The sequence below is a fragment of the Nerophis lumbriciformis genome, linkage group LG17 (genome assembly GCF_033978685.3).
Source record: "Nerophis lumbriciformis linkage group LG17, RoL_Nlum_v2.1, whole genome shotgun sequence".
Taxonomy (NCBI): domain Eukaryota; kingdom Metazoa; phylum Chordata; class Actinopteri; order Syngnathiformes; family Syngnathidae; genus Nerophis; species Nerophis lumbriciformis.
This window is the reverse complement of record NC_084564.2, coordinates 22,590,001-22,617,175: the sequence shown is the minus strand read 5'-3', so window position 1 is coordinate 22,617,175 and position 27,175 is coordinate 22,590,001. Positions and strand designations below refer to the sequence as shown.

The following is a 27,175-nucleotide window of genomic DNA, read 5'->3' as shown; positions in this document are numbered from 1 at the left end:
TGAAGAATACAGTAATAGTGAAAGAAAAAGTAACGCATCCCTGTCCTTGTTTTTCTGTAATTGTGGACCCCAAAACAATTTGGTAGAATAGCCCTGCTTTATACAGTAGGAGGGCTGCTGTTTCTAAAGCCCTTATTCAAAAATGGTGTCAAAGATCCTTTTTGTTAGTGCTCTGGTGTTTTATTTACTTATTGCAGTTCCCTAAAAACAGCAAGTGTTTTGGTAGGAGATCCCTGCAAACAGCAAAGTTCCTGTCATCGAGTATTTTTGTAGTAAATTTGTAAAAACAGCAGAGTACACCTTTTAGATGATTTTTAGCAGCACATTTCTAAAAAGAGCAGTGTGCCTGTCAAATGACTTCTGCAGTAGAGTCCTAAAACAGCAGAGCGCTCCTGTTATAGAGGGTTTTTGACTCTTATTTTTGTTGTATATTCCTAAAAACAGTGGTGTGCTTCGGTCATAGAAGATTTTTACTGTAGTTTGCTAAAAACAGAAGTGTTCCTGTTATATGAAGTTATTTGATTGGCGCTTTTGCAATAGTTCCTTTAAAACAACATAACACTCCTGTTACATAGAGGATCTTTGATATATTTTTGCAGTTGATTCATAAAAAACAACAGACATACAGTGCATCTCTTATTAGCATTTTTGCAGTAACACCTTCAAAAACAGCAGGGTGCTCCTGTCATATTGAGGATCTTTGACTCACTCTTATTTTACACAATCAAAGTTGCACACTAAACTAGCATAAAAAGGGAAACTGCCTATACAACACACATTAGTTTTATTTGTTTCATCATACTGTACACTCAAATAAAATTTGACAATAAAACAAACAAGAGCATCATAATTTCACCTAAAGATATTTAACATGTCGCACACGCATGCCATCCTTGCCTCACATATATGATCAGATTACATCCCTTTTTTTTTTTTTAAATGATCATCTTTCCTATTTGCAGCATTCTATATATCAAAAAAATGACCGGTACTTAAAAGTGTTAGGCATCGTTCAGCTGCAGTACATCAAATCCTTCAAAAACGCTACATCAGTCAACGGTTTCCATGTCGATGGTTTTTAAAGGGCAATCAGGAGGGTGAAAAGTGTTGCATATAATGTACGTTTGTTGATCTAAACACTGGAAATGTTACATTGAACTAAATATTCATGAAGAATGACCTTATTCCTTTTCTGCCTTAAATGTGTGACTGGAATTTAAAGAGAAGTGAGTGTTCAGCACCTCCAAATAATTAGCAACACACTGTGTATATACATTTGTATACTCACATTTGCGATTATTTTCAATATGATATATCTTTCTAGGCCAGTTGTTTGTCATCGAAAAGCACCAGCTAAATGTAAACCTAACAAATACAATAGATTAATTCAGAATATTTTTTTACATTTAAAACTGAAGCATTGTGCTATGCATATAGTGTGCACTTTCACGGGTTGTTACATTTTTATGTGCTTACGTAGCTGTCACTGCAACTGCACTATAAAACCAATTCAAATACAGATTGGAAATCAAACCCACACCAATTTGAATTGTTTTTAATCTATAGGTAAATTTTGTTACATTTTATTTACACCGAGCATGCAGCATGAACTAAAAGTGCTGCATTGTTATTGTGTGACTATCATCATCTATACTACATATTTCTGCTATCAAAGCGCCACAAAATACTTGTGTTAGCAGTATTAAATCTGGTTAGCTGTTAAGTTATGTGGAATAATCAGCAAGTACTAAAGTGATAATTGGCCACGTTTGGAGGTCAAAACCAAACAGCTTGTCATCATGGAGTTCTACAGTCTGTTGCATGAAGGCTGTATTAATAAAAAGAGAAAGATGGCGGGATATACAGTCACTGTTAGGCACGGAAGGCGTGGTTATCAAGTCTTGTCGCTTGTAGCCAGCTGCAGCCGCTCCTGCTTATGCTTTTCCAGCCACTGTAAGATCTGTTGTCTGAGCTCCTCGTTTGGCCTGATCTGGTCCATGGTGAGAGGGCTGCGGTTGAACGGGTCTGTCTGGTCACTGGAACAAACACACAACTCGTCATGTCGCACACACAGAAGAACACACTTGCATGTGTGTATAATGGCATGGACTGGTTTCATGGCTGATCATTTGTCTAAATTAGAGATGTCCGATAATATCGGACTGCCGATATTATCAGCCGATAAATGCTTTAAAATGTAATATCGGAAATGATCAGTATCGGTTTCAAAAAGTAAAAATTATGACTTTTTAAAACGCCGCTGTACGGAGTCGTACACGGACGTAGGGAGAAGTACAGAGCAGTTGCGTCTCCCAGTCATACTTGCCAACTCTCCCGATTCTCCCGGGAGACTCCCGAATTTAAGTGCCCCTCCCAAAAATCTCCCGGGGCAACCATTCTCCCGAATTTCTCTCAATTTCCACCCAGACAACAATATTGGGGGCGTGCCTTAAAGGCACTGCCTTTGCGTGCCGGCCCAATCACATAATATCTACAGCTTTTTACACACACAAGTGAATGCAAGGCATACTTGGTCAACAGCCATACAGGTCACACTGAGGGTGGCCGTATAAACAACTTTAACACTGTTACAAATATGCGCCGCACTGTGGACCCACACCAAACAAGAATGACAAACACATTTTGGGAGAACATCCGCACCGTAACACAACATAAACACAACAGAACAAATACCCAGAACCCCTTGCAGCACTAACTCTTCCGGGACGCTATTTGACTTTCTGACTAATTTGTTGTAGTAGATTCCAAAAAACAGCAAGAGTTTACTTTCATATACAGAATACATTTAAGTAATTTATGTTTTTTTTAAATTACATTTTTAATTTAAATTTAAGTTTTGAGGAGCCTAAATACAAAAAAAAACTCGAGCACAACTATTTTATGGAGCTTCTTTGATTAGCGTCTTTGCAGTTGAAAAAACAGCAGCGCCCGTCAGAAGATCTTTTAACTTGCGTTTTGCAGTAGATTCCAAAAAACAGCGGAGGCTTCCTGTCCTATTGAGGCTCCCTGACTTGTGTTTTTTGTAGTAGATTCTTAAAAACAGCAACATTGTTTCCTTTCATATGGAGATTTAATGTTAGGCTACTGCAAAAACACTGGAACCCACCTATCATGTAGAGCTCCTTTGACTTAAGAATTCCAAATATGATATTTGCAGTAGATTCCAAAAACAGATGAGGTGTAGTATCTTTGACTAGTGTATAGCAGTAGATTCCAACGATGATAATCAGATTGTTCATCAATGTGCATTGTCCTGAAAAAATAAACTTGGCAAAAACAGCTGAGGGTTCCTGTCAGATTGGGGCTATTTGACTCGTGTTTTGTAGTAGATTCTTAAAAACAGCAAAAGAGTTTCCTTCCATATAGATTTACTGATGTTGTACCATATTGAGCTTCCTTGACTAGTGCTTTAGCTGTAACAAACAGTAGAGCCCTTCTGTCACACAGAGAATCTTTTGACTAGTATGTTCCAGTCATGGAGTGGATATTTGACTTAAGGTAAGACACCAGTGTTAATTCTGACAGCCATTTTTAACTTAGTTTTAATTTAGTCTTAGCCTACTCAGTGGCCTATTAGTTCGAGTGTCCACCCTGAGATCGGTAGGTTGTGAGTTCAAACCCCGGCCGAGTCATACCAAAGACTATAAAAATGGGACCCATTACCTCCCTGCTTGGCACTCAGCATCAAGGGTTGGCATTGGGGGTTAAATCACCAAAAATGATTCCCGGGCGCGCCCACTGCTGCTGCCCACTGCTCCCCTCACCTCCCAGGGGGAGAACAAGGGGGTGGGTCAAATGCAGAGGACAAATTTCACCACACCTAATGTGTGTGTGACAATCATTGGTACTTTAACTTAACTTAAGTCATAATCTTTTGACGAAAATTTATTTTAGCTTTAGTCAAAATGTTTTCATCAAAATTGATTAAGTTTTAGTCGACAAAAGATTTTTGTCAGCTAAAAAACACAGTAAATTTAGTCGACTAAAATATAAATATTAATTTAGAATATGAATGCACCTCTATTTATAGGAAGTCTTGTGATATAAAATATAAAGGACTAATGTTTTTGCTGTAGATTCCACATAAAATATATCTGACTAGCATTACCTCACCGTCATTCTTGGTCACTAACCTGAGGAGATGTCTTGCTATAGTTGAGCGGTCTACTGTGACGTTGGAGGAAGGGAGAAGAACTGGGTCTAGCATCACTGTGGACATTATGGGGTCTAAGAACTCTTCTGGGGCATCTGCGTAGGTCTCCTCCTCTTGCTGTTGTCTATCTGCATGGGACTAGAGGACAGGCAGAGTAACAGATTAAAATATACTCCTTTTATTTATACATGCACCCCACCCCCCAGAGTGTAGTCATACCTTTATTTTATCAGCAAGTAGTCCAAAGGCCACAATCATGTCCCCGGGCTTGTTGATCTTCTTCAGTACCCTCAGCATCTGGGAGAAGAGAATAGGGGAGTACGATCGTCCATCCTTCGGGACTGTAGTGCAGAAATTCTCCTCATCACTGCCAACGAAATATACAAATAGGTCTTTATCTGAAAACCAAAGCAAATACATTGCATCTGCGGCTAACAAAAGGAGTGTTCACCGACACATACCCCAAGTTCAGGTAGATGGTGCAAATGTCAGAGACAAGCTGCTGGGGCTTGAAATCAAACTCGCTGAAGTCCTTCACCTTGAGAGCCCCCATCTTGGGACCCACCAGGTGCTGTAGGAAGTAGTTGAGCATGGAGATGATCCTCTCAGCCAAGAAAGGGTGCACAAAGATGCCCTTAATCTCTGGAAGGGAGAAAAAACTGGGACATTGTTGCAAGAAGAAAAGCAGGTATTTAAAACAATGCAATCTTTCTATTCTGACCTGAGGTGAGGAAGGCCAGCGTGCCGATGGTCTCGTTTGACATGATGTTGTGAAATCGGCCCAGCTGGCCAAACATCTGCAGGCTCGACTCCCTCTCTCGTCGAGCGTCGGGCGCCAGGTCATCCCACTCCCCTCTATCCCGCTCCAGCTGAAGGATCTTGATTTTACTCAGGTACTGAAAAACAGAAAAAAATACCATAACACCTGAAATAAAAAATAAAAAATAAAAAAAACTCCGGCTAACATGATGTTTTGAGCAGATTGCTGACAATAAAAAGGTACCGTATCTTTCGGAGTATAAGTCGCATCGGAGTATAAGTCACACCTGCCGAAAATGCATAATAAAAAAGGAAAAAAACATATATAAGTCGCACTGGAGCCCGGCCAAACTATGAAAAAAACTGCGACTTATAGTCCGAAAAATACGGTATACTTCTGGTGAATCAATTCTAATTTGTGCATGCACACCAATGTGGTATATTGATTTCAAAGTAAATGCCTTGCTTTGTTGACACTGTGAGCTTTGTGTAAACATGTTTTACCGTTCCACATATTGATTCACAGAAACTCGAATCATTTTTCTTTTTTTTAACAGAAAACAATGTGTCCTCTTTACAATATCCATCCATCCATTTTCTACCGCTTGTCACTCTCAGGGTCGTGGGGGTGCTGGAACCTATCCCAGCTGCACTTGGGCGGAAGGCGGGTTACTCCCTGGACAAGTCGCCACCTCATTGCAGGGCCAACACAGATAGACAGACAACATTCACACTCACATTCACACACTAGGGCCAATTTACTGTTGCCAATCAACCTATCCCCAGGTGCACGTCTTTGGAGGTGGGAGGCAGCCGGAGTACCCGGAGGCAACCCACGCAGTCACGGGGAGAACACGCAAACTCCACACAGAAAGACCGGTAATCGAACCCAGGACCTTCGTATTGTGAGGCACACGCACTAACCTCTGTCCTACTGTGCTGCCCTTCACAATATCAAAACATTGAAATGAACATGTACAACCTACAGTGAAAACACAGATTCTAGTGCTATAGATGTGTAAATAACAGTAGTTTGTGGTGTGTTTACGATATACCTCACTGTAAAAGTGTATTTTATTGCGGTTGAAATTTTAAAAAGGGGAAAATGTGGTTTTCATTTATACGCATTTGGGATACAGGCCTACATAGTTTAGAACATACAGCGGCCATATGCATTTGGGACATACAGTACTGTACATGGCTTTCATCGTACAGCGGCCATACGCATTTAAGATATACATGGTTTTCACCATATAGCGGTGATACACATTTGGGACATACATGAATTGATTTAAGTGGACCCCGACTTAAACAAGTTGAAAAACTTATTCGGGTGTTACCATTTAGTGGTCAATTGTACGGAATATGTACTGTACTGTGCAATATACTAATAAAAGTCTCAATCAAAAACTCAATCAATCAAAACATGGTTTGATCTTGGAGAGATGACAAGCATTTGAGTCATGGTTTTCATCATACAGAGGCAATACACATTTGGGACATACTGTACATGTTTTTTATTGTACGGCAACAATACGCATTTGAGTCATGGTTTTCATCGTACAGCGGTAATTCACATTTGGGACATACATGGTTGTCATTGGACAGCAACATACACTCAAAGTTCGATATAAGGTGGTCGGTCGGTGGGGTCCATAAAATATAGATTGCATTATTCCCGAGATTGCGTTGTACAGAAATACTTTTTTTTTTTATACCTAAAAGTTATGCGCGAGTTCGCCTGCCTAAACCTGCTTGGTGTTGGTGGACCTGACGTGAATGGTGGATAGTGCTCCTACTTTACCGAATGGGGAGGAGTCACTATCCACAAGTAGGTTTGTACATCACTGGGTCCTTCTTTTTGGAGACTTTCATAAAGATTTTCTGTGTAAGTTTGTAAATCCGTGTTAATTTGGTGAAAAACAACTCGACTGACTGTGGTGGGGGAAAAACGGACGAAAATTCGGATTTCATGGCACGTCCGCCTATATAGAATGTCGCGTTATATTGAATTTTAAGTGTATACATTGTGGACATATTGTACATGTTTTTCATCGGAGTTGCGATACCCATTTGGGACCTACCCATGGTTTTCAACATGCGACGACGAAAGGTATTTGGGACATACAGTATAGGGTTTTCATTGGACAGGGGACAATATAGATTTGGACATGAGGTTTGTCTCACCTGGATAGCTTCATCTAAAAGGAAGATGGCATCATTCATCAGCAAATTTAGGAATCTGAGGAACAGAGGAGGTTGCATGGCCTCCAGGTTCTTCGATGCATAGTCTGCCAAATGCTAAGGGATGTCAAAATAAACAACAAAAACACTTACTACCTAAAAACAAAAGCATTGATTTATTAATACACCACTGTTGAATTTCACAACCTTTTTTTCAAACTTAGATAAAAATAACCATACAAAAAACACTCCTCATACCTTGATACTCTCTCTGTAGTTATTTTCGCCCCACATGAACTTGAGGATGGGATACATGGGTCTTCTGTAGTTGAACTTCTGTTCAAACTGATGAGGATCACCTGGAGAAACATGGAAAATGCAAGGTAAAGTTGTGAAGCACACAACCATGTTTGTTTTTACTAGATCCAGCAATACAATCGGTACTAATGCTGAATACAAAAGCTTTAGCCTTTGTGGCTCACCTGTAAACTCAATGTCAACAAACACAGTGATGAGGGCTTCGGCCAGCTGAGGTGCATATCTGTAAGAGCAGAAGATTCTCTCACGCTGGAAGACGATAGGCTGAGAAGCACTTGGCGCTGTAGGCTCCATATGGGGCATCACCGCCTCCAGGACCTCAGCAAGCTTTGCTCTTAAATGTGGGTTCTTCATTCTGTTATGGATGCCAAAAGACAAAGTTTTGTCAAACTACTAAAGGCTTTTTGTGAGCTATATTTGGTCTTATCTGACATGTTCAAAACCTAGACGATACCTCTCTACATTACCCATGAAGACAGTGATGAAGTTAAGAATCTGCTCGAGGCTTTCAGCCGAGCACTCTAAAACCTCATCAGCAAATCGACGCAGAAAGATAAAAAAATCTCCCAAGTTCTCTGCAAAAAATTCTGAAAAACATAGAAAGGCTCTGCAGAATACCTAATATCATAGCCCACATTTCATAATCATTCATAAACCTTACCTGGTACAAAGCAAAGCATGGTGCTCTGCAGGTAGGGTAGCGGAAAACTGAGCGCTACATGTTCGGGGCCATGGTTCCCCATAGCAAACTGAACCATGAGAGCAGCGACGGACGAATGGAGATTAAGGCAGCATTGCAGCATGGCGGGCTGTGTGGTGGCGGCTTTGGTCGACAGGTAGACAGTCATCAGGCGCTCAAACTGTTCCAGGAGTTGCTCGGACATGGGGTTTCCTGTTTGATGAGCCTCTTGGCATGTCACCTGGAGCCGGTGAAGGGACTGGTTCATCTTGACCAGCTGTTCGTGAAGCCTGCACAAAGACAACATGGACTCTATGAGACTAAGGGTTTTGTTTTGGCAAATGTATCTTTTTTCTTTAAGCCTTTATGAACCTTTGGAAGCCGAGATGCAGGGTGACCTGTGTGAGGACAAGGTTTTCTGTCAGCAGGCTGTAAGACTCTGCAAGCTCCAGTTGGAGCGGCGAGGGCACGGGGGTTAGACAGGTTTCTTTGTCGAGACCTAGGTGTAGAATACTGCATATTATTCAATTACAAAATTTCATGTAATCCTTTAGACAATTCTTTTGTAAATACAAAACAAAAATGAGTATATCAGCAAGCATTTTTATTGCAGTGCATCTTCTCAAGGACTAATACTACAAATAGTAAACCGTAGTCCAGTAACAACCAGTGAAGCTGTGGTGAATTCAACAAACAATTACTTTCACACAAAATATTCACAGTTTCGACACTGAAGTGTAATTACTTGTGATGCCTTTTATTTACAATTTATTGTATTTTGATTTATTTTCAATATATAATAAATTGATACTGCTATAAAAGCCTTACACTGACTACTCTAAAGTCAAATCAAATCAAATCAACTTTATTTATAAAGCACATTTAAAATTTACCACAGGGGTAGCCAAAGTGCTGTACAATGGGCAGGTTAAAGATAAAACGAGTACCGAGCAAACAACACAACACAAACAGAACACGATAAAAAATAAATAAATAAAATAGAATAAATAAAAACATAAAAACAGGTTCACAGCAGGTGTATTATGGGGCGCCATTGCAGGATGGATATCACTCAGTGTTAAAAGCCATGGAATAAAAGTATGTTTTTAAGAGAGATTTAAAAACAGGAAGAGAGGAGGCTTGACTAACACTCAGAGGTAGGTCGTTCCAGAGCTTGGGAGCAGCAACGGAAAGTATTCTGATTCGGGGTGCACGATAATTATTGGGCCCATATTAGGAATTATGGCAACACACCAATAATCCAATAACATAAAAAAATGGCTCCAATAAACACTTTTTTTTTTTAAAAAGCTCAAATGAGGCAAAACCAATATGTACTGTTGGTGGGTCAGAGTGAACAAATCAAGCGCACCAACACCCGGGAGTTGAACTTTGCTCGTAATGCCTGCAGAGCGACTCCAGGCCTATAGACACAACAACACTACACCCTGGACAATGGGCATATGCACATACATACCCCCCACCCCCACCCCATGCCTTCACCACTGCTTGAATCCCTTAGGGGTGATGGATGGCTGAGCAGCGCCTAGATAGCAGCAGCCTGCCTTTGTAGCCCCCACTCCCTCCCCTCTGTTGCAAGTTTTGTGGATTCTATGTAACATGTGTATGTGTGCTATGACTATTGCGTTTTTTTCACTTGGCCTCAGTCAGGATTCCCTCCCTAGGAGCCCAGTCTTAAACTGAATATTTCTTGAAAATGCCTGCGCAGGCAAAGCTGCTTAAAGCTAGCCTCGGCCTTCTTCAATGGCGGTGGCGCGAGTCTGCCGCTCAGGTGAGCTGGGTATGACTGCCTAAAATGTCAATCATGGACGCCAAGACGTGAAATAAAAGCTCCCGGGAAAAACTGGATTGCTTCCCGGAGCAGCAAAACGCCACTACAGCAGCCTAGAGATACAACAAAACAGCCTAATCAGTGATACGCTTGACACTAAATGCAATGGACCATGTCTGCCAACAGACCACCCCGAGCTATGCAGAATACGACGTGATCACCACCCTCCTCCGTACACTAATAGATGGAAATCATGACATATGTTTTTATTGATTTATATGGATGTGATGTTAGCTCTACCATAGTAGTGATGTCATATTTGGTTAAGACAGGTAAAGTTTGTCAAATCAACCGTTGTTTGACTCTTTCTTAACTTTAGATGTGCACAAATTACAGTAAAATCTACTGTAAAAAAATTACAAATACATTAAGAAGCAGGAAGATATAAGCAAAAAAAACAAATAATGTGCATACTTAATGTCCTAGAGTAGATATATTAACTTTTGGGAACTGCCTGACTTGTGTATTTACCTCTTGCATGCACATTGCGACTGCGCCTCTCCTCTTCACTTAGCTCTCTGACTGCACAGTACGTGGGGTTAAACGTGAGCAGTTTAGGAGAGTGCGGCCGGCAGAAGGGCTGGCACAGTTTCAGCAGAACTGCGCCCAAATTTAAGAAGAACGCATCCGAGGCGTACATCTGAAAGAAGATCTCTGGCATCTGATTGGCCCATATCTTAGCCCGGCCAGCATTGGCGTGCAGACAGTTTCCCAACCACGACAGCAGCAGGTGTCGTGTCTCGCTCGACCGCTGGAGCAAGTTTTTAAAGATTTGGTGCAGCTTGTCGTGAAATTGTCCCAGGAACTGCAAAAGAAGATGTTGAGCCTTGATGCAGTTACAGACTGTCACTCAGTGTGGCGGAGACGATCAGAAGTGCTCACCTGGTGGATGTTGGCCTCCTGGACCTTAGTCTCCTGAGAGCTTGAGCGAGAGGGGTTGAGAAAGTAGCCATGCCCCTCCACCACACCTGGGGTCTTCAGCAAGCAAGACACGCTCAATATAGTTCCTAAAAGGCTCTTCTGGTACAACAAACCATTTGTTGGATCTTTGGGCTGACTATGCACCATCAATACCTACAAGCATAATACATTAAAGAACATTTTCTGGCAATTTGAGCAAATAACACATCAATGAGCACTTCCTTACCTTGGCGATGTCTTTCTGGTGGCTAAAGTAGAGAAGGACATCAAGGTAGAAGTACAAGAGCGGCTGACACAGATCCAGGTCCTTGATTCTTCCCTGAAGAATATCAAGCACTGGGATCATCACCTCCTCAAAAGTCCGCACCTCTTGGTCTGAGATCAGGCCAGCAACCACTTCCTCAACAAACTCCACCACCTCCTCTGGCTCTGAAACAACATCAGTGACAATTAGAAATTAAGCTTTTCTAAGGCGGGCCTTTCGCTAAACTTACGTGCTCTACTGAAAGCATCCAACAGCAGGTCCAGAAGCTGCTCGTACACGCGCTGGTTGACGTAGATCTCTGGGGTGAGCAAAACTGTTCGCGTGTTCGAGACCGTCAGGTTCTTACAGCGAACTGAAAATGGCAGTAACTTCTCAGGTACCTTTGTCACCTGATGTAGAGAAAATGGAAACGCGTCTAAAGAATGAAAGTGACAAAAAAAAGCCCAAAATGAAGACTGTGAACAATGTTTTACCTCTTCCTTTGCCCTCTGATAGCAAGCAAAAAGGTAAGGGATGGCACATTTCTCTCCAGCGTCACGATCAGCAGAGAGGTTAACAGCGCTGCACGAGGTCATGTAAACGAGGTGGTTTCCTGGTTCCAGCAGCAGCAAGCGATTAAAAAGAGCCTGGAAGCAAAAAAACAGCAAGACATACTGATGATTTTCATCTTTTCTGACTTATTAATGTTGTTGCAATACTAGATACTTATGTTAAACAATGTCAAAGCATAAAATCATAAGGTTCATGCAATTTTGGCATGAGCTTGCACACAGTTTTATATGTCTCTGTTCTCGGGGTTTTGCAACTGGCTACGTCACCGCGAGGTTGACGTCCTCATTTAGACATTAAGTCAAACTTTCAGCCAGAGCTCCTCCTCTTGCGGCTCTGAAACGATCGGAGGGTGCACAGGTTTTGGTACCTATTTTTGTTGCATTTGTCCAGAAAGTTCCGAAAATTTTACATAAAAAACATGTAGGCGTGGCTGAGATATCTATAGAACAATCTTGCCTTTCTTCTGAGATATCCATAGAACAATCTTGCCTTTCTTCTGAGATATCTATAGAACAATCTTGCCTTTCTTCATACTTCCTAAAAATGAGCCGTTTGGAATTTGCCCAATTTGTGACATTTTTTCAATTTGTGACGTCAGCGGATATCTCCACGTATTGTAGAAATTAACCCGGAGAGCTTTGTGCCAGTCGGCCATCGTAGTCCGCCATTGTGGTCAGTAAGTTTCTTCTTTTCTCGATCCTCTTGTTTTGGGGAAGGCCAGCTAGTACATCCAGATGAATCCTCCGCTGTATGCATTTCTAATACAAAGTAGTGTGTAGTTAGAACCAGTGTTGGGTTAGTTACTGAAAAGCAGTAACTAGTTACAGTTACTAGTTACTTCATTTCAAAAGTAACTCAGTTACTAACTCAGTTACTTACACCAAAAAGTAATGCGTTACTGTGAAAAGTAACTATTTAGTTACTTTTTTTCCCTTTTTTTTTTAAAGCTCCAATTAATGCCCTTTTAGCCTTCATTTCAGTACTGTTATTGCACTGGAGAATAATACAATCTGTTGATCAACTTGACATGCATTTGCATCACTCAACTCTGCTAAGCCATGTGGTCTACATACAACACACAAAGACAAAGATATATTACAAAGGCCAATTTGTTTCTCACCAGAACAAATTGACAAAACTATTTTAAATAGCTGCAACATAACATACATAAGTAACAAACAGCATAATAACAGCATAGCTGTAAAGCAACAAAGGCACAAACTACATACACAAAGTCTAACCAGGCATTTTCTTCCTCAAGTAATTCTGAAGAAGACCTCTATGAAGAAAACAAGCAAGGAACCCAGATTTCCCTTGCCCGGACGCGGGTCACCGGGGCCCCCCTCTGGAGCCAGGCCCGGAGGTGGGGCACGATGGCGAGCGCCTGGTGGCCGGGCCTGTCCCCATGGGGACAGGCCCGAAGAGGCAACGTGGGTCCCCCCTCCAATGGGCTCACCACCCATAGTAGGGGTCATAGAGGTCGGGTGCGATGTGAGCTGGGCGGCAGCCGAGGGCAGGGCACTTGGCGGTCCGATCCTCGGCTACAGAAGCTAGCTCTTGGGACGTGGAACGTCACCTCGCTGGGGGGGAAGGAGCCTGAGCTAGTGCGCGAGGTGGAGAAGTTCCGGCTAGATATAGTCGGACTCACTTCGACGCACAGCAAGGGCTCTGGAACCAGTTCTCTCGAGAGGGGCTGGACTCTCTTCCACTCTGGCGTTGCCGGCAGTGAGAGGCGACGGGCTGGGGTGGCAATTCTTGTTTCCCCCCGGCTCAGAGCCTGTACGTTGGAGTTCAACCCGGTGGACGAGAGGGTAGCTTCCCTCCGCCTTCGGGTGGGGGAACGGGTCCTGACTGTGGTTTGCGCTTACGCGCCAAACCGCAGCTCAGAGTACCCACCCTTTTTGGATTCACTCGAGGGAGTACTTGAGAGTCCTCCCCCGGGTGATTCCCTCGTTCTACTGGGGGACTTCAATGCTCATGTTGGCAGCGACAGTGAAACCTGGAGAGGCGTGATTGGGAAAAATGGCTGCCCGGATCTGAACCCGAGCGGTGTCATGTTATTGGACTTTTGTGCCCGTCACAGATTGTCCATAACGAACACCATGTTCAAACATAAGGGTGTCCATATGTGCACTTGGCACCAGGACACCCTAGGCCGCAGTTCCATGATCGACTTTGTAGTTGTGTCATCGGATTTGCGGCCTCATGTTTTGGACACTCGGGTGAAGAGAGGGGCGGAGCTTTCTACCGATCACCACCTGGTGGTGAGTTGGCTGCGATGGTGGGGGAGGATGCCGGACAGACCTGGCAGGCCCAAACGCATTGTGAGGGTTTGCTGGGAACGTCTGGCAGAGTCTCCTGTCAGAGAGAGTTTCAATTCCCACCTCCGGAAGAACTTTGAACATGTCACGAGGGAGGTGCTGGACATTGAGTCCGAATGGACCATGTTCCGCGCCTCTATTGTCGAGGCGGCTGATTGGAGCTGTGGCCGCAAGGTAGTTGGTGCTTGTCGTGGCGGTAATCCTAGAACCCGTTGGTGGACACCGGCGGTGAGGGATGCCGTCAAGCTGAAGAAGGAGTCCTATCGGGTTCTTTTGGCTCATAGGACTCCTGAGGCAGCGGACAAGTACCGACAGGCCAAGCGGTGTGCGGCTTCAGCGGTCGCAGAGGCAAAAACTCGGACATGGGAGGAGTTCGGTGAGGCCATGGAAAACGACTTCCGGACGGCTTCGAAGCAATTCTGGACCACCATCCGCCGCCTCAGGAAGGGGAAGCAGTGCACTATCAACACCGTGTATGGCGAGGATGGTGTTCTGCTGACCTCGACTGCGGATGTTGTGGATCGGTGGAGGGAATACTTCGAAGACCTCCTCAATCCCACCAACACGTCTTCCTATGAGGAAGCAGTGCCTGGGGAGTCTGTGGTGGGCTCTCCTATTTCTGGGGCTGAGGTTGCTGAGGTAGTTAAAAAGCTCCTCGGTGGCAAGGCCCCGGGGGTAGATGAGATCCGCCCGGAGTTCCTTAAGGCTCTGGATGCTGTGGGGCTGTCTTGGTTGACAAGACTCTGCAGCATCGCGTGGACATCGGGGGCGGTACCACTGGATTGGCAGACCGGGGTGGTGGTTCCTCTCTTTAAGAAGGGGAACCGGAGGGTGTGTTCTAACTATCGTGGGATCACACTCCTCAGCCTTCCCGGTAAGGTCTATTCAGGTGTACTGGAGAGGAGGCTACACCGGATAGTCGAACCTCGGATTCAGGAGGAACAGTGTGGTTTTCGTCCTGGTCGTGGAACTGTGGACCAGCTCTATACTCTCGGCAGGGTCCTTGAGGGTGCATGGGAGTTTGCCCAACCAGTCTACATGTGTTTTGTGGACTTGGAGAAGGCATTCGACCGTGTCCCTCGGGAAGTCCTGTGGGGAGTGCTCAGAGAGTACGGGGTATTGGACTGTCTGATTGTGGCAGTCCGCTCCCTGTATGATCAGTGCCAGAGCTTGGTCCGCATTGCCGGTAGTAAGTCGGACACGTTTCCAGTGAGGGTTGGACTCCGCCAAGGCTGCCCTTTGTCACCGATTCTGTTCATAACTTTTATGGACAGAATTTCTAGGCGCAGTCATGGCGTTGAGGGGATCTGGTTTGGTGGCTTCAGGATTAGGTCTCTGCTTTTTGCAGATCATGTGGTCCTGATGGCTTCATCTGGCCAGGATCTTCAGCTCTCACTGGATCGGTTCGCAGCTGAGTGTGAAGCGACTGGGATGAGAATCAGCACCTCCAAGTCCGAGTCCATGGTTCTCGCCCGGAAAAGGGTGGAGTGCCATCTCCGGGTTGGGGAGGAGATCTTGCCCCAAGTGGAGGAGTTCAAGTACCTCGGAGTCTTGTTCACGAGTGAGGGAAGAGTGGATCGTGAGATCGACAGGCGGATCGGTGCGGCGTCTTCAGTAATGCGGACGCTGTATCGATCCGTTGTGGTGAAGAAGGAGCTGAGCCGGAAGGCAAAGCTCTCAATTTACCGGTCGATCTACGTTCCCATCCTCACCTATGGTCATGAGCTTTGGGTTATGACCGAAAGGACAAGATCACGGGTACAAGCGGCCGAAATGAGTTTCCTCCGCCGGGTGGCGGGGCTCTCCCTTAGAGATAGGGTGAGAAGCTCTGCCATCCGGGAGGAGCTCAAAGTAAAGCCGCTGCTCCTCCACATCGAGAGGAGCCAGATGAGGTGGTTCGGGCATCTGGTCAGGATGCCACCCGAACGCCTCCCTAGGGAGGTGTTTAGGGCACGTCCGACCGGTAGGAGGCCGCGGGGAAGACCCAGGACACGTTGGGAAGACTATGTCTCCCGGCTGGCCTGGGAACGCCTCGGGGTCCCACAGGAAAAGCTGGACGAAGTGGCTGGGGAGAGGGAAGTCTGGGCTTCCCTGCTTAGGCTGCTGCCCCCGCGACCCGACCTCGGATAAGCGGAAGAAGATGGATGGATGGATGGAAGTAATTCTGATACAAAATCATGTCTGAAGCCCAGAACACTCTACACATTTCCCCAGTTTTAGTTTAGAGATAAGGAAAGATTGGCCTGGCCCACTAGGATCCCTCTTTATGTTTGCGAACTTTATAGTCTATACATTTAGAGTGATGTGATAATCAAACACTCTAGAAGTCTAGAATGAAAGAGTATATAAGAGAATTGACAGCAACGTTACCTCTCAGGAGCGCGCATGTGCAATTGCGCACTGCTCAAGCGTCCTCTGCGCATGGCAAATCTATGCCATGCACAAAATCAAATAAAAAAATAAGCGCATAACAATTTTCGACACGACACGGACACGACAGAGAAAACCGTTTTCGTCATCATTGTTCAAATATTGTAACGTCTGTCGAGACGCTTTGAGAACATGAATTCCATCCATCACTTTACAGAGCAAAACTCTTTACTGTCGGCCATAAACACATCACCAAAACATTAGTAAAAAAAATGATATCTAGCAAAACTGGTCATTTTCTGCAGTACAAACCAGACCAAAAGCAACTTTGTTATATCAACAGCAGCCGCTCGCTCTCTCACGTGCGCCAACACTTGCACATATGGCACTTAGCCAGTGATGCGTTTACAGCCACACAAAAAGTCGGACAACTCCAACACCACACATAAAGTGTCATTCCAGGTCGTTACACTATGATTTACCAATCAAATGTGTGCTTATTCTAGTGTCATTTATTAGGAATCTTAATTTATAAATATTAATCATTAAATGCTGTTAGTATATTAAATAAATACTAATAAAAATATATTTTTTACAAACGGGAAGTTGCAGGAATGTACACATGATCCCCTGCTTACATCTCATTGTGCAACATGTGAATGTTTTAATGGGAACTAAATGCAATGTCTGAAAGGGGTACAAATTATTTCCAAAGCAGGACCTCCACCCAGACAAACAATACAAGTACACAGTTCATGAAAAACAATATTTTTTGTTATTGTCATTATAAGTGGGCCTAAACACTTATATTAGAAATGGAAATGACTGCTGTCATTTGATTATAATAATAAGAGAATGTTGTCTGTCTATCTGTGTTGGCCCTGTGATGAGGTGGGGACTTGTCCAGGGTGTACCCTGCCTTCCGCCCGAATGCAGCTGAGATAGGCTCCAGCGACCCCGAAAGGGACAAGCGGTAGAAAATGGATGGATGGATGGAGATGTAAGTTGTTATTTAGTGAGGTTTGGGACAGGTGTGCTGCTGGTGTAGCCACAGTGTGCACGTCTAAAGTTGCTCACATGGACTCCACTCAATGCTCAGGGACTTTTTGCATTTGTTCACACATGAACAATTAGAGGGAACATTGATTGACAGAGTGTGTACCTTCAGCGGTGAATGGTGGTGGTGGTGGAGGTGAAATGGCATCAGAGTCTCTGTCTCTCTTTACTAGCTTCGTCGAAGCATGTTGCTATGTAGCTTGTTTCAGCAGATTTGAATTGCTGTTTTGGGCAGTAGATGGCATCTTTGATCCAAAGCACAATTTACATTTAACTAAAATGTTATTTTGTTTGTGCTCGACAAAAGAAAAGTAGTGAAAATATCTCCATGTTAGCAAACTCGACTTCTGGCTCCGCCATGATCAGACACGCCCCGCCCCCCTCGCTCCCCACACTCACACTCAGACACACCCACACAGAGCGCATGTCTCTCTCTCTTCTCCGGCTTGTGACACAAGAAGAATCAGAACGATGACAGAGCAGCGCTCCGATAAAACACACTTTATAAGACATAAAAAGTAACGTAAAATAACGCAGTAACGCATCATGTAGTAACGGTAACTGAGTTACTAAATATAAAAAAATAACGCGTTAGATTACTAGTTACCGCCGAAACTAACGCCGTTACAGTAACGCGTTACTTTGTAACGCGTTAGTCCCAACACTGGTTAGAACCTATATCTGTCATTATACTCCATATGAAAACGCTAAAAACTACAACATGTATGACGGGGAGAAGACAGTCGAAGAGGAGGCACATAAAAAAGACAGCCCACAACACAATGCATCCTGGAGCGACGGTAAAAAGTGGCTTGATGATGGTCTGGAAAACCTAATCTATGCAAATTTTTGACCAAAGAACACCCATTGCATGTCACAAGGAAGTGTTTTAACTGTATAAAAAAAATCACAATGACGCCTTGATTTTAAAAACATGAAAAAAAAAGTTTTAGTCCACAAACATGACAGTGCTTTTTACCATTGAAAGAAAGCTGAAAAAAATAAGGGCAGTCTTATATTTGGGGTTTTACAGAGATTTCACACATGGACAGGCAGCAGCACACGTCTTCCCCAGTAATTTATCTCAGAGCTTTTCTTCCCGTCACTCAAACAGACCAGCTACCTGGATTTTTTTTGCCTTTGACCGCCAAAAAATGGGTCAAGCTGTAAGTGAAAATATTTCTCATCATATTATTTCAGTTTTAATTAAAAAGATGAATTTACCGGTAGTAATTTTTTTTTTTGTCGAAATACAGGTCTTGTTATATTCAGGGTTGCCTTCATACAATACAGTAATAGTTTCATTGAGCGGAAATAGGCAGTGAATTGAAGAGGAAGAGTCGACGTTCAACCTGCTCTATGTTGTCCATGTCCAGCCAGTCCTGTCCGTCCAGATCGGCTGCCATCTCCACCAGGTAAACACAGCGAGGCGGGATTCCATTTCCCCCTCTCAAACTAGGGTCACCTAGAAGCAAAGATAAAAATAGGCATAGATTGATTGCATTTGAAAAAAAACAAAACAGAAAAACACCACAACATTTTACAAGACAAGAAAAAGAGGATTTTATTCCCATTTCAGCGAAAGAAGAATACATTTTAGTGCTTTGTACAAGTGTGTTTGTGAATGTGTATGTGTGTGTGTGTGTGTGTGTGTGTGTGTGTGTGTGTGTGTGTGTGTGTGTGTGTGTGTGTGTGTGTGTGTGTGTGTGTGTGAATAGTGGACAGCTTGAGCCCTTTTTGGTACCGTACTTCCTGAAAATAATGACTCATCATGACACAGTCTCAATGTAGTCACAGTGACACTTCCGACCACATACACGGGATGAGTCATGTTTCTGTTACCGGAAACTATAAATGTGACTTCACACCATGACAAAATAAGGGTTTTATGGACTGAAAGCAGGTCGGGCAAACAAAAGATCATCTATAACAGACATGTTTAGGATTACGCCTTTTAGTGTTGTTCAAGACAGAATGTTTGATACTGCTCCTGTCCTGTGTTTTGGCTCAACTGTATTGACCCGAAAATAAGACAAGCTCTCTTTTTTGGAAAAATATAATAAGTAGATTGAAATTAAAATATGAGATAATTTCTTCGCTGCTCGACAGTTGTTTGATGACCTTGCTTTATTGATCAGCATTCTCCGAGTTGCTTGGAGGAGGTTGTTTGGTGCCACCTCCAGGTTTGCATGTGTAAATCTCCAGACTCCGAATATAAGACGACCCGCTTTGTCCATATAAAAAATTAGGGATGTGTCGATCCATCGGCCACTGATCAGTATCGGCTGATTTTCGTGAAAAAGTATGTGATCGTTTTAGTTGAATAATGCCTTTTATAGGCGATCACAAACAGTTCTTCCCTTTTTGCTAACACTGTATTTATTTTACGTCTGCGGCTGACAAGCGGCTAACAGCTAACCGTGTGTCTCCATACATTGTATGGGGCCGCTTCAATAAGCTTATAATAATCACTTCTGTTACGGCAAATAAATTGCATTTCTTTGCATTTTAAGTATCATTATCAAGTATTAGTATAATTGGAGGACGAGAATGAACATACTACAAACACAGGAAAATAATTAGCAACTAGTTTAAGTATTGTGTTGATATGGTCAATAGCGCTCACCCTAAATAAATTTCAAAATGTACAATAGGTATCGATATTGGTATCGACCAATCTCACTCATGATCGTATTGGGATCGGCAGTATAAAACCCTGATTTCAACATCCTTAGAAAACATACCATATGTATAAACTGTAGATGTAATTACTGCAGTGTTTGGTCTAATATCCTGTATCGTAGGGCTCCAAAAAATATTTCAAAATAATAAGTAAATATAAATTATCATTTAAAAATATTTTTTTACTATTAAAATGGAAAAAAATAGAAAAAAAGCGCTAAAAATACAAAATTAATGTAACTCTAAAATAATACATTCCATAAAATAACAGTTTTATTACTGCCATGTAAACCAAATGACACAAGAGCATCTCTAACACATTATTTGATGCGGCCGCTGCAAATATTTTTACATCTCCATTTACTTACTGTTGTCCAAGGTGATGAGGAAGATACGCTGGATCATGTGATTGACATTAAGCTGCTCGCACAGTTCCTGTCGGGATCGGAAGGAGCGGCTTATCTCGGCCACCGAATCGTCGTTGTCATCAACGCTGTCCGACACGGAGTTATCCGACTCGGATTGGCTCTCTCCTGAGTCATCTTCTACAGTGGTACACAAAGACATTCTTGACTACAAGCTCTAAAGAACAGCATCTCAGTAAATGGTCTTTATTTATAATTGTCAATAGTTGGGAATGGGAGTGTGAATGATTGTCTATTGCAGGGGTGTCCAAAGTATGGCCCGGAGCTCGTTTTTCATTGGCCCGCGACACATTTTACAGACAAAATAAACAACTTTTCAATTAGAAAAAAAACAAACAAAAAAAACAAGGAATAATGGAACCAGCCGAATTCCCGCCAAAAATGGGACCTGAAAACCAAAATGGCTGTTGACCCTTGCATCTTCTACATAGTGTTAGATGAACATTCTTTGCAAGATATGGTACAATTTTAAATGTGCTGAAGCCAAAATGTAAAAATGATACTAATATTACTTAAGACTACGAATAACAAGAATTGATTAAACTATATTTTATTATTTTTTGTTACGTTTCGGTGTGTGAATGGACCCCAAGATGCAAAGACGGCAGGCAAGTGCACAAACAAATCCCTCTTTAGTAGGGAAAGGCAGGTAACAAAAAAAACAAATACGTGAACCTGGGAAGTGCACAAATGGAAAACAATATTCCACTCCTGAAAAGCATCCTGATTGGCAACTGGGGACAGGTGTTCACTGATTGAACCATCTATCCTATCTTGGTGATTGTATTGTACCATATATTCCGGCAAGAAATCTGTGTTCAAAGAACTCCAGGGAGCGGCACAGATTCGGTGACCACAGATGACGCGCTAGCTGTCTAAAGTCGGGACCAAGGGTGGACCACTCATCTGTGCATCAGTTGGGGACGTCTCTGCACTGCTGACCTGTCTCCGCTCGGGATGGTCTCCTGCTGGCCCCACTATGGACTGGACTCTCACACTATTATGTTAGATCAGTGTTTCCCACACATTCATTTATTTGTGGCGGCCCGCCACGAAAGAATTACGTCCGCCACAAATGGATTTTTCGGCTTTTGACTCGCTCGACCGCTCATAAAAGCAATGGGACTGTCTGTGAATGTTGCTTGTAGTTACACCCCCGGTGCAGTAGGTGGCGGTAGCCTACTATGCATTGTAACTCCGCCAATAGCACAGAAGAAGAAGAAGAAGAAGAAGAAGAGGGACGGATGGACGGACGGGATCAAAATACTCGCCGGCTACTTTTCATAATGATGGCGCTTCCTACGTTTCTACCTCAAACGTCCAAAAGCTGCTGAAAGCCTTGATATAGGATGCCATGGGGAAAAAACTTAAATGGTGCCTTTTGGCGATAGTTAGCAGCTTGGTGGCTCATAGCCGGCTAGCTAACGCTTGCTAACGTGGTAGCATTGCTTCATTTTTACAGGTGTTATAGGTAAATAGGTTATAGATGCATCGCTCGCGGCTCGTCTATATTTAACGTTAATCCGCGATTTCACCGAGCGTTTCACCGACGAGCTAACGTGTCCAGGTTATAGCCCTGTTGTCAATAAACACACATGGACTGAAGCTAAATTGTCCACTGTCCACTGCAGCATGTGAATGCAATGAAAAGAATAAAATCTGAGCCAACCAGCTGTTAAAATGTTGTCCAGGTTAATGTTTTGGCCATTAAAGGCCCTTCATTTCAAGATTTCAACTGTGATCGGGCTTTAAACAGGTGGCTGACCTGTTCAGATGGGTGTAACTGCTACTGGTCAAATAATGTGAAATAGCATTTAATTTGACATGTATGCAATGCCATTTAAATGTAATTATAGATAATAATAATAATAAATACTGTGTAGTGTTGTAAATAGTCAACGGGAAGAATTTTAGTAAGATATAAGCCATGAGCACTACAGAGCCAGAAAAAAACCTAGGCAGGACAAGTAAAAATATTGGGGCAAGTAGATTTGAGAAGTCGGGCAAGTAGAAAAAAACCTTAACGTTGAACCCTGCATGTGTTGAGCTGCTGCCGCTTAAGGTTAGACGGCACTGTACATAGAGCGCTTCTGCTCGTTAGTAATAAATTCTAATGTTGGATGTTCACTCCTTCACACAGATGAGTATAGAAAAATATTTTCAACGGCCGAAAAGGGCTGGACTTGGAGAGGAGGTAGGCCTACAGTCCGGACCACAGGTACGACCTGTTCAGCAGGAGGAGGAGGAGGAGGTTGACTGACTGTGGCAGGACACCTCTGCCTCTGTTTCACTTCATGTTGCTGGTAAATAATATGGTTGTAGTAGTAGGCTAAAGTTAAATTATTTAGTATTCACTAATTAAAGGGGCAGAGCTTTAAGAGACATTTTAGCTTTTATATTTTATAAGATATATTTTTTGTAAGAACCACAATTAATAAATATATTTCAGTGAATCACTAATTGTTCAAATCTGTATATAAATATGTACATAAAATGTTGTAATTATATTCCAACTCCGCGTTCTTCTTGGTCATCGGCGCCGCCGCCACCCCCCACACCCCGACCACACCACCACAAATAGATGCCTGTCCTGTGGGAAACACTGTAGATCCACTATGGACTAGACCAGGGGTCGGCAACCTTTACCACTCAAAGAGCCATTTTGACCCGTTTCACAAATTCAAGATAACAAAGGGAGCCACAAAACTCTTTTGAAATTTAATATGAAATAACACTGCATACAGTTTGTTGTTTTTTTGCTTTGTGCTATGTTTAAGCCAGACACGCGGCCCGCGAGACGTTATTTCGCGAGTTCTATATGAATGACGCTTGACAGCGTCATACTTGCCAACCCTCCCAAATTTTCCGGGAGACTCACGAAATTCAGAGCAACTATTCTCTCGAACGTCTGCTAATTTTCACCCTTACAACAATAATAAGGGGGTGCCGTGATGGCACTGTCTTAAGCGCCTTCTTCAGGCTGTTTAAACAGCGTGCCAGCCCAGTCACATGTTGTATGCGGCTTCTGCAGACACACATAAGTGACTGCAATGCATACTTACTCAACAGCCCTACAGGTTACACAGAGGGTGGCCGTATAAAACAACTTTAACACTGTTACTAATATGCGCCACACTGTGAACCCACACCAAACAAGAATGACAAACACATTTCTGGAGAACATCCGCACCATAACACAACATAAACACAACAGAACAAATACCCAGAACCCCATGCAGCACTAACTCTTCCGGGCTACATTATGCACCCCCGCTACCACCAAACTCCGCCCCCCCAACCCCGCCACACATCAACCCCCCTTCCCCCTCCGTGCTTCGGTTGAGGTGGGCGGGGTTGGGGGGGCGGGGTTTGGTGGTAGCGGGGGTGTATAATGTATCCCGGAAGAGTTAGTGCTGCATGGGATTCTGGGTATTTGTTCTGTTGTGTTTATGTTGTGTTACGGTGCGGATGTTCTCCAGAAATGTGTTTGTCATTCTTGTTTGGTGTGGGTTCACAGTGTGGCGCATATTTGTAACAGTGTTAAAGTTGTTTTATACGGCCACCCTCAGTGTGAACTGTATGGCTGTTGACCAAGTATGCCTTGCAGTCACTTACGTGTGAAGGGCAGAGCCCACATACAACATGTGACTGAGCCGGCACGCAGATAGTGTAAAATCGGACGCTAAAGGCACGCCCTCAATATCGTTGCCCCGGGAGATTTTTGGGAGAAGCACTGAAATTCGGAAGTCTTCCGGAAAAATCGGGAGGGTCAGCAAGTATGCAGCTGAGCCGCATCAGAGTGATCAAAGAGCCGCATGCGGCTCCGGAGCCGCGGGTTGCCGACCCCTGGACTAGACTCTCACAATATTACGCTAGATCCATTGCACCGGTCGCCCAGAGGGGGTGTCCCCACATCTGCGGTCCCCTCCAATGTTTCTCATTGTCATCCCATTGGGTTGAGTTTTTTCTTGCCCTGATGTGGGATCTGAGCCGAGGATGTCGTTGTGGCTTGTGCAGCCCTTTGAGACACACGTGATTTAGTGAAGTGAAGTGAATTATATTTATATAGCGCTTTTCTCTAGTGACTCAAAGCGCTTTACATAGTGAAACTTAATATCTAAGTTACATTTAAACCAGTGTGGGTGGCACTGGGAGCAGGTGGGTAAAGTGTCTTGCCCAAGGACACAACCTGCAACCCTCAAGTTGCTGGCACGGCCGCTCTACCAACCGAGCTATACCGCCCCAGGGCTATATTAGTAAACTTTGATTGATTGATTGATTGCCAATAAAGGACGGTGACATAGCCAGCACTAAAACCAGAGGAGTGGAGGCAAAGATGACGTGGCACGGAAAATAGGAGCACTGGAGAGGAAACTGTCATGTGGGATCATGGCAGGTTTTTGGATCTTGAATGTAGAAAAAAGAACAAAGTGGCCCCTACAGCCTTCAACTTTTCTGTATGTGGCCCTCACTGGAAAACGTTTGGACACCCCTAGTCTATTGACTCTTTGTGGTACACCCCTGGGATATGCGCCATCCTACCCATGACCCTAATGGTGACAAGCGCTTTAGAAAAGGGACGGATAAGATGATGTGTGTGAAGTGGAGTTATCAGCTTAGTGAGGCGTTTAAGTTCTGCTTTACTTACGTGGTTGCTCAGTAGGTAACTGTGCAGATTTCTGGCCTGATGCAAATTGCTTGGCATCAGCCAACGAGCTGAAGAGGGCGGCGAAAGGGTTACAGGAGATGTTGTGGTTGTTGTTGTTGCCCTGGTCAGTCATCTCACTGAGGCTCAACACTCAACACAATCCGAGACCATAGCCTTAAAAATACACACACTTAAATAGGATACACACTTGATCATTTTGCTGCACGTGTAAGATAATTATAGTAAAACATATTGGATTGTTTATGTAGTGCTTTCGCCACTTCGTCAAACAATGTTACCTCGCTTTAGAAGCCTTTCTTAAACGAATATTTGATGTATTCTATGAGGCTGGGCAGTGTATTTGAGCAATGACATCGAGCAGTTTGAGTAATTTGCTAGCTGGTAGACGGCTAATGACTCTCGCTAGTTAGCTAGCGTGGGGAAGCAACAAAGCTAAGTCGTCAATGGCTGTTTCGACGTCAATGTATCTGCTGATAACACAAAGACATGACATTGTATGCATTCAGATTGATGAAAGTATGCAGCCGTACCTGTTTGACTTGGAAAATGTCCGTTTCACTGCAAAAAAAACAACCTAATCTTCTCTGGACCACTACGAATCCTGTCAATTCCACCAAAGTAAATACACGATATGACGTCATCAACAAGAGACGATATTTTAAACATTGGGTTCGTCGAATATATTTTCATTTTTAGTTGCGCCAGTTCTTGTACCCTTGTTTTACTGTATACATTGTAAACATTGTTTTTGTACCCCATATCTTTTTGTCGATTTACTTATTTTTATTTTAAAACCGTCAGAAAATACCCCTAAACCAGCACCACAATTCAAAGGTATCAACCGTGAATTAGACCTAAATGTTTTAATATTAACACTTTTTTAATATAATTAAATAATTTACTTTGAATTTTACCAAATGTTGAAATTGAACTAACGGCGATATAAAGTGTAGTGTCTGCTTGGACCAACAGAGGACAGCAACGACAATCTTATTTTTTTTGTGCATGTTTATTGAACTCGTCAATTCCAACCAGGAAGTTTCTTTCTCGTCACATTGGTGCACATGCGCATTGTATACAGTATTGATTGATTGATTGATTGAAACTTTTATTAGTAGATTACACAGTACAGCACATATTCCGTACAATTGACCACTAAATGGTAACACCCGAATACGTTTTTCAAAACCGCACTAAAAGAACACCTCCAGGAAACTTCAACCCTTAACTAACACCCTCCCCCTTCCACATCCCACCTCCCCGGATTGTAAATAATCAAATATAGATACCGGTACTTATTCTTATGCTTTCTGATCTCTCTCTCTCTATGTCCACTACTTGCTGTACATATCCTACCAAGTCAGTCCTACACTGTTTCAATGTCCATTTCTCTGAAATGCAATTGTTGAGGACTGAAGTGTTGATATCAACCAAACCTAACCCCCCCCCCCCCCCCCCCCACATCCCAGATTGTAAATAATGTAAATAATTCAATGTATATACTCTGATGATTAACTTGTGTGATGACTGTATTATGATGATAGTATATATCTGTATCATGAATCAATTTAAGTCGACCCCGACTTAAACAAGTTGAAAAACTTATTCGGGTGTTACCATTTAGTGGTCAATTGTACGAATATGTACTGCACTGTGCAATCTACTAATAAAAGCTTCAATCAATCAATCAACTTGTTTAAGTCGGGGTCCACGTAAATCAATTCATGGTACATAGGTATTATCATTAGCTATACTGCATTCTGAATATGAAATACAATCTTTGTCAGTATGGAGTACAGTGTATTTAAATATGTTAAAACTAACATCACACTGATATTCTTTGGTATTATTTTACTGTAGGAATATGACATGTAACAAAGTTGGTATGATTTTACTGTAGTAATATGACATGTATGTTTTATTATTGGGTCCACATGGTAATGCAGAC

At 43.1% G+C, this 27,175-nt stretch overlaps 2 protein-coding genes across 2 annotated transcripts in view; both read right to left on the bottom strand.

Annotated features, from left to right (window-relative positions):
• Nucleotides 1–767: 767 nt before the first annotated feature.
• On the bottom strand, nucleotides 768–26,059 carry ube4a (ubiquitination factor E4A (UFD2 homolog, yeast)). The gene is made up of 20 exons (XM_061972772.2): nucleotides 25,758–26,059; nucleotides 25,207–25,380; nucleotides 20,502–20,678; nucleotides 18,804–18,916; nucleotides 11,626–11,778; nucleotides 11,382–11,541; nucleotides 11,114–11,316; nucleotides 10,849–11,040; nucleotides 10,438–10,771; nucleotides 8,487–8,613; nucleotides 8,097–8,404; nucleotides 7,890–8,022; nucleotides 7,600–7,790; nucleotides 7,376–7,476; nucleotides 7,121–7,234; nucleotides 4,896–5,070; nucleotides 4,636–4,816; nucleotides 4,394–4,541; nucleotides 4,155–4,312; nucleotides 768–2,036 (listed from the first exon to the last, which is right to left on the bottom strand). The coding sequence occupies exons 2-20, from the start codon at nucleotides 25,337–25,339 to the stop codon at nucleotides 1,895–1,897; spliced, it is 3,243 nt and encodes a 1,080-aa protein (XP_061828756.1). The 5' UTR covers nucleotides 25,340–25,380; nucleotides 25,758–26,059; the 3' UTR covers nucleotides 768–1,894.
• A 631-nt stretch (nucleotides 26,060–26,690) lies between these two features.
• LOC133614709 (von Willebrand factor A domain-containing protein 5A-like) overlaps nucleotides 26,691–27,175 on the bottom strand; it is a 30,876-nt gene continuing 30,391 nt past the window's right edge. The window contains exon 21 of the mRNA XM_061972888.1: nucleotides 26,691–27,175. This exon is cut by the window's right edge and continues 188 nt beyond it. The gene's annotated coding sequence lies outside the window, so the exon portion shown is untranslated.

Excerpts from the sequence above, each read along its gene's own strand:
- ube4a (XM_061972772.2), bottom strand. The coding sequence starts at position 25,339 with ATGACTGACCAGGGCAACAACAACAACCACAACATCTCCTGTAACCCT. Across the intron at positions 11,542-11,625 it reads ATCAGAGGGCAAAGGAAGAG|GTGACAAAGGTACCTGAGAA; the intron begins GTAAAACATTGT and ends TCTCTACATCAG. Across the intron at positions 4,313-4,393 it reads TACTTGCTGATAAAATAAAG|TCCCATGCAGATAGACAACA; the intron begins GTATGACTACAC and ends CCTGTCCTCTAG.